Raw genomic sequence first — 6,888 nt, forward strand, 5'->3', positions numbered from 1 at the left:
TGTAAACTATATACTTTGCATATTATGAAGCTTGTGACCACTATATAATAGTATTAATGGAAAGAAGAATGTCACTCTTGCATACACTTTTGTGATTGATCAATTTTATAAAAATCAAAATAGTTTTTAAAAGATGAAATTACAAAATAAATACCTTAAGTTTTTATTAAAATATCCAATCACAAAAAGGGTTTTGAAAATTGTTCAAAAAGCATGATACTAACATTTATCTTGATGAAAATTTGGTAAGCTTGTGACCTTTTGGCTATATTACCGCACAGCGTCACGCCACAAGTCATTTTAACAAGGAAAATTGTAGATCCATACGGTGAATCCAATTTATGAAGCTTCAGATGCATAAAATGCGTAATGTTTTATCAAATAGCGTGGATAAAGGAAGAAAGCACAACTTTAAATATGAACGACTCAAACAAATTATAACTCAATTAGTCAACGCTAAAAGCTCTTGATCCAAACTATAACATAACACAATCATTCTGAATCTGCCAAGTCCATAGATTAAAGGATAAAAGCAAAATAATTTGACATGGCAACTGCACTCACTCGTCTTCTTGGCTGCGCAACCTAGCCAGTTTGTTGGTAACAACAACATCCAACTGCGCAGCACGTTCTACAATCTCCTTTCGTTTCCTGGTCGATACATTGTGTGCTATCTCAGCACAGTATGTCCTGATATTTCATCAAGTGAATCAAACAAAGTCAGCAACAAAACATACCATCAAAGGGAGAATAATGAAATTTACATGCAAATTAGAACCAGTTACCTGTTGTGCATCATGAGAAGTTCCAGATCCTTGACATTGTGGACAACAAACTTCTTGAAACCATTAGGTAGATAGTGACGGGTCTTCTTGTCAGAACCATAACCAATGTTTGGCATCAAAACACATCCTTTGAACTTTCTCCTTACACGTGAATCAATACCCTTAGGCCTTCGCCAGTTGGTCTGCATACAACAATGATGCCCAAAAGATTCAACTAACATTTAGAATGTAGCAGAAAAAATGAAAGTTATAACAAATGTAACAGGTATAGGAAGGAAAATCAAACAGATAACATTGCCCTGTTTCCCAGAAAGCAAATGGAAACTGATGCTATGTTACCACTCCTCGTGTTAAATATAAAGCACTAACAACAGGGAGAAGACATGTAACATTGCTGTCAGTAATAGCAGATTATAGTATAGAAATTGGCTGTGCTAAGCTTTCAGATACTACAATCTGACTAGATCAAGCCCATTTTATGTTTGATTATAAAATAGAAAGTAGGTTAGGTCAATGCAGGTTAAATGTAGAAACTTGTAAATAAATTACAGGGGAAATGAAACAAACCATAGTATGGAATCTGGATATGATGTTGTGTTAGTGGAAAAATAAACTAAATGAGGACAACAAATAGGAAACATCTCGAGCCTACACTGAAAAATTTCCAAGGTTCAACCCTCAAGTATTAAAAAATTTAAGAAAGAAAACAGCCAATAATTGGCAAATATAATACACGCACAAATTAGAACATGTCAAGGAAACTAATCTATAAGCAACTAATATTTTCCAGCATACCTTCACTGAAATTTTCCGGTCACTTTGAGGCCTCTTGAACTTCTTGACACGCTTCTTCACAATTTTCTTGCTTAGCAAAGGAACGGCCATCTTGTCTCTACAAAATTAAATTAAGCGTATTCAATTCCTCATATACTATGCAAAACAAAGAGAGACATTTAAAACTAACAAAATTTTACAAGGTCCTTAGCATGTAAAGATAAATGATCAAAGTAAGAAAATGAAAAACTGTAACTCTTAGCTACACAAGGGACACGATATCAAAAAAGCTAGAATAAAGCCAAAAATTAACGAGTAAACTAAATAAATTGCTAAAATCTGATTTCAATTTTGGCTAAACCACGCAAGCCTCTAACGCAGTTTTGGATACAAATCGAGCAAAAGAAAACCCACAACATCAAACAAGCTACATTTTCAAAAACTCATGTAGGATTGTACGCCAATAATTACTTTCATTGGAACCCATTTCAGTTTTTCTGTAAAACAAGGTAAGTTAAAACAAAAACATAATCTTCGGGTACATAATGTTACACGACAGTATCACATGAAGCAAAATTATAGTAGAACAGAATAATAATGACCTTGTTACAGACAGTAACACTTCTAGAGGGATAAGAGTGTTGCATACCTGCTAGCAACGGGGGTGCTCCTCTTAGTAAACTAGCAGAGATATAATCAACCCAACAGAGGCGCCAGCAGCTAGGGTTTTAAAGTGCAATATATATGAAAGAGTAATGATTCGATGTTATTCGATCCACTATGGCATACGGTGCATCCTTTCGTTATTTTTGGTCCATAGGTTTTTTGGTTATACCTTTGTGATGACCAAAGCAAAATGGACCGCGCCGTCTGGGTTGGCCCATGGACCACATTGGCTTCAATTCAAAACTGAAGGTAATTATTTTTTGTATTCCCTTTTTCTGCTAAATACCTTTTTATTTTTACTTTTCAAATATAAATTTTTACTAGGTATTATTTTGTTGGATATTAAACTTAAATTTTCTAGAAGCTGTTGGAAATTTTCTAAATTTATCTAAGTGAAAGCTTAGGGGCTAAGTCTTGGACAGTTAAAATTTGCAACTACTATTACTTGACATAGGAGAAAGTAAATAAAGAATATAATGTTATTATATTGTAACATGAGATTGAGTAAAAATAGAAAAATTAAGAAAGTTTTGACAAGCTTGAGTTGTTAATTTTTAGTGTACTAGGTTAAATAATTGTAAAAATATTAACTTCACAATTCAAAAATACATGTAATTAATAAATAAATTTGTGTGTTGCATGGATTTGTATAAATATATTTATATTTTTTATTAGTTAATTTAGTTTAAAAATAATTATAATTTAAATAATAATTATTTTTAATATAACAGAAAAATAAAAAATATAAATATAAATTTTAATTATTTTTTAAAATAAATTATATATAAAATAAATAAATATAACAGTTAAAGTTAAACTTAATTTATATGTGACTTTAAACATTTTAAATTTTAAAAATAAAAATAATTTAGTTATAAATTAGTAAATATATTTGTGTGTTATGCAAATTTATTTATATTTTTATTAAATTATTTTATTTTAAAATAAAAAAAAATAATTTAAATATAAAAATATATAATAATAAAATTTTATTATATTAAATAATATCAAATATAATTACATCAAAAAATATGATAAATATATTTTTCTATTTTATATATTTTTCATCTTTCTCAATAATAAAAATTGTTATTCTTTTAGTTGATGTAAATATAAAAAAAATATAAAAAAATAAATCAAAGAACATGAAAATGAAAATAAATAGTAAATTTTTTAATTATTTTTAAATATAGATAATGTAAATATATTATATTATTATTGTTATTAAATATTTTAAAATAAAAATAAAAATACATAAAAAAAAAGTATATACCAATAAATAAAAATATAACCAAAAAATATTTTTCAATAAACAATGAGGTTTAGTATTATACTCAAATAAAATCCATTTGAATGAAATCTAATTTTTATTTCTCAAGAATTGAAATGAATATTAACATAAATTTATTTGATAAATTATGTATAAAATTATTAATTTATGATTTTAAAATAATATATTTAAATTTGACTTATAATAAGTAAATGTATACTAATAATTAATTATTCTAATTTAAAATATTTTTTCAAGTTTTAAATTAGTATTAATTTTAAGAATATGATATCATAAATAATTATATCAATACAAAAATATATATTTATCTTACTTTATATTTTACATATAATTTTAAGTCCATTACATAATTGAATACTCTAAAAAAAGTTTTAAAAAATTCAAAATTTAATTTTAATCTAAAAAAAATTCAATAATTACAAAATTAGAATATAAAATGTTAATATTAAAAATTTTGAAAAAATTATTTTTATAATATTTTAAAAATTAATTTATGTCTTTATTTGGTTGTAGATTTTTTTCATAATTGTAAGAGAAATATTTAAAATATGAAAGAAATATTAAAAATATATCGTAAAATACTGACTTTTAGATGTGTTGTTTGATTCTGTTGCTACACATTCCTTTATTTCTGTAGATTGTATGATGTCTAAAATTACCTATATTTAAATTGTCTTATGATATTGTATCTACTCCTACGGGTAAGCCTGTAGCAACTTCTTCTGTGTTTAGGTTGTCCTGTGATAGTACATGGTAGGAGTTTTAGTGTAAATTTGATTTGTTTACCTCTTTCCCAACTTGATGTAATTTAGGAAATGAATTGGTTGTCATCCAACCATGTTCTATTGAACTGTAAAGAGAAAGTTTTGATTTTTGGCACTAACGTGTAAGAAAGTGCTAGACTCTTAAGTCCAGATCTGCTAGGAAATGTAATGAATACTAAGGCTTTTATGGTTCTATTTTCAATTGAGACTGAAGGAAATGAAGCCTGAGTATATCCCAGTGGTGAGGAATTTTTTAGAAGTTTTACCTGACGATATTATTGAATTACCACGAGAAAGAGAGATTGAGTTTACTATTAATTTCATTCTGGGAGCAAATCCTATTTTTGTTGCAACATATAGGATGTCACCAGTGGAGTTAACTAAGGTAAAGAAACAAGTAGAAGAGTTATTGAAGAAAAGGTTCGTAAGGTCAATTGTGTCATCAAATCAAAGTTAAGAATGAGGATATCTCCAAAACAGCTTTTAGAACTCACTATGGCCACTATGAGTATCTAGTTATGCCATTTGGTGTGACTAATTCTCTTGCAATATTCATGGATTACATGAATAGAATTTTTCATGAGTTTTTGGATAAATTTGTTGTAGTATTTATATATGATATTCTAATTTATTCCAAGATTCATGAAGAATGTAACACCTTAAATTTAATTTCAAAATAATAAATTTCACAAAAATAGGAATGATAAAAACTTTTCATTCAAACAATTTCCCGATGTTTAGTTCAGCAAAATATCCTGAAATATAAGGATGAGTTACAATTTAAGTCAAATAATTGTTACAGGACTTAATTAATACATCTCAGTTTCGAAATGAAATAAAAATTATAAATCCTATAGCAGTGTCATCCATCCCTTTATTGAGCCCAGTGCTGATCGTCTTGGTCATTTGAAATATAAATGTAAGGGTGAGTACTCCACACTACTCAACACACACAAACAAACATAAAGTCTCACCTCACACATTTCACATTTTCTAAAACAATTCAAGTCAAGTAGTCGCAGCCACGATTACCATTCCATTTCAACTTACACACCAATGCACTCACTGCACCATCACACAATCATTAGACAACAACCACGTGAGCTCACTGCACGCTAGCCACGCTCACTGTGGCACTATGATCACAGTTTTACACCATGGATGGTCGCCGATTACCCCCGTCTCACGGATACCACGTGGGCAGTCACGAGTTGCTCGACAAAGTTAGTGGTCAGAGGTCTAGTTAGAAGGAGAGTGTGTGGCATGTGGTACACCCACACTCACTGTTGGTGTCACCACCACTCTCTCTTCTCCAAGATATTTCTATTGTCCCCATCTTCCACACCTCCAATGTATCGCTAAACCATTCATAGCATAATCACAACGGCATTTAACATGCCTCATTCACACACATTTCAGCCACATACAATACTCATTCACAGCACACGGCACAATGCCTATAGTCATTCACATTACACAGCACATAGGCCCATATTCGTTTACAACACACGGCACAAGTGCCCATATTCCATCACACAACATTTTCAACATAATCCACATTTATCAATCTATTTCATCATACACCCTATACTCTATTCAATCTTTCCATCACAATCTTACTACAATCAATCAATTCTATCAAACACAAACACATTCCAAATCATCCACACGACATTGTATAGCAAACTACATAGCATTCAAACATAATGAGATAGGGTAAAGTCCTCTCTTACCTACCTCAAATTGAAGACCACGCACAAACTCAACCAAGGAGACGCTCACCACACGAATTTTGTCCTAAATACATGGAAAAAACCTATGAGAACTAAGGAAAATCGAGAAAACAGCGAACGGGGATGAGAAACCATAAACCCTAGCCATGGAAACTCACCTCAAAAGCTCTAAACATGTTTCTAATCTTCAATCTTGTACCCAAAAGGCTTTGGAGACAGTTTAATTGGTAAAAATGGCTTGGAGATCGGGGGAAATACGAGAGAGTTCGAATGGAGAAGTGGGAAATGATTTTCCTCAAACCCTAACCCCTTAAATATCCTATAGTCGCGACACTCTCGCTACAACAATATTCTTGTTACAACGACACTCTCTCGTTACAGCGAAAATCTCAGAAGAAACTGCACTCGGGTTTCTCCAGAATCCTGCTACATTGAGACCCTCTCGCTATAGCGAGGCTGCACCCTAAACTGTCGTGACAACGAAAAGGCGATAGTTTCATGTTTTCCTCCCAAGGCCTTCTCGCTATAGCAAGACATTTCTCGCTGCAGTGAGAACACTCTGCACCAGGTATTTAGCCAATTTTATCAACAAATAAGCCACAGTCCAACATTCTCAGTATACACACATATACACATATATCTATATATACTCTTATAATCACATATTTATCCATACGCATTCATACACATCATCATATACGTAAATCAAACATACAACTACATGAAAAATACATATATACACTTATATTAACATATTAAAATATTATTACAAAAATTTGGAGCGTTACAAAGAACATGTAGAACACTTGAGAATTGTTTTATAGATATTAACAGAAAGACAGTTGTATGCAAAATTTTCTAAGTGTGAATTCTAG

At 30.4% G+C, this 6,888-nt stretch overlaps 1 protein-coding gene across 2 annotated transcripts; it reads right to left on the reverse strand.

Moving 5' to 3' along the window:
- Positions 1-363: 363 nt before the first annotated feature.
- On the reverse strand, positions 364-2,334 carry LOC113850156 (60S ribosomal protein L32-1). 2 transcript variants are annotated; one of them, XM_027480554.1, is made up of 4 exons: positions 2,209-2,334; positions 1,581-1,677; positions 786-967; positions 365-690 (listed from the first exon to the last, which is right to left on the reverse strand). In XM_027480554.1, the coding sequence occupies exons 2-4, from the start codon at positions 1,668-1,670 to the stop codon at positions 561-563; spliced, it is 402 nt and encodes a 133-aa protein (XP_027336355.1). In that variant the 5' UTR covers positions 1,671-1,677; positions 2,209-2,334; the 3' UTR covers positions 365-560. The 2 variants fall into 2 exon arrangements, with proteins under 2 accessions (XP_027336356.1, XP_027336355.1); XM_027480555.1 differs by having other exon boundaries at positions 364-690; positions 1,581-2,271.
- Positions 2,335-6,888: the final 4,554 nt, after the last annotated feature.

This window comes from Abrus precatorius, unplaced genomic scaffold (genome assembly GCF_003935025.1).
Source record: "Abrus precatorius isolate BTA unplaced genomic scaffold, Abrus_2018 Scaffold9, whole genome shotgun sequence".
In the NCBI taxonomy this organism is placed as follows: Eukaryota; Viridiplantae; Streptophyta; class Magnoliopsida; order Fabales; family Fabaceae; genus Abrus; species Abrus precatorius.

Bases quoted from the DNA above. Each gene is read 5' to 3' on its own strand.
- LOC113850156 (XM_027480555.1), bottom strand. From the start codon at position 1,670: ATGGCCGTTCCTTTGCTAAGCAAGAAAATTGTGAAGAAGCGTGTCAAG. The intron at 968-1,580 runs GTATGCTGGAAA...TGTTGTATGCAG, and splicing joins ACCGGAAAATTTCAGTGAAG to ACCAACTGGCGAAGGCCTAA. The intron at 691-785 runs GTAACTGGTTCT...ATGAAATATCAG, and splicing joins CTTCTCATGATGCACAACAG to GACATACTGTGCTGAGATAG.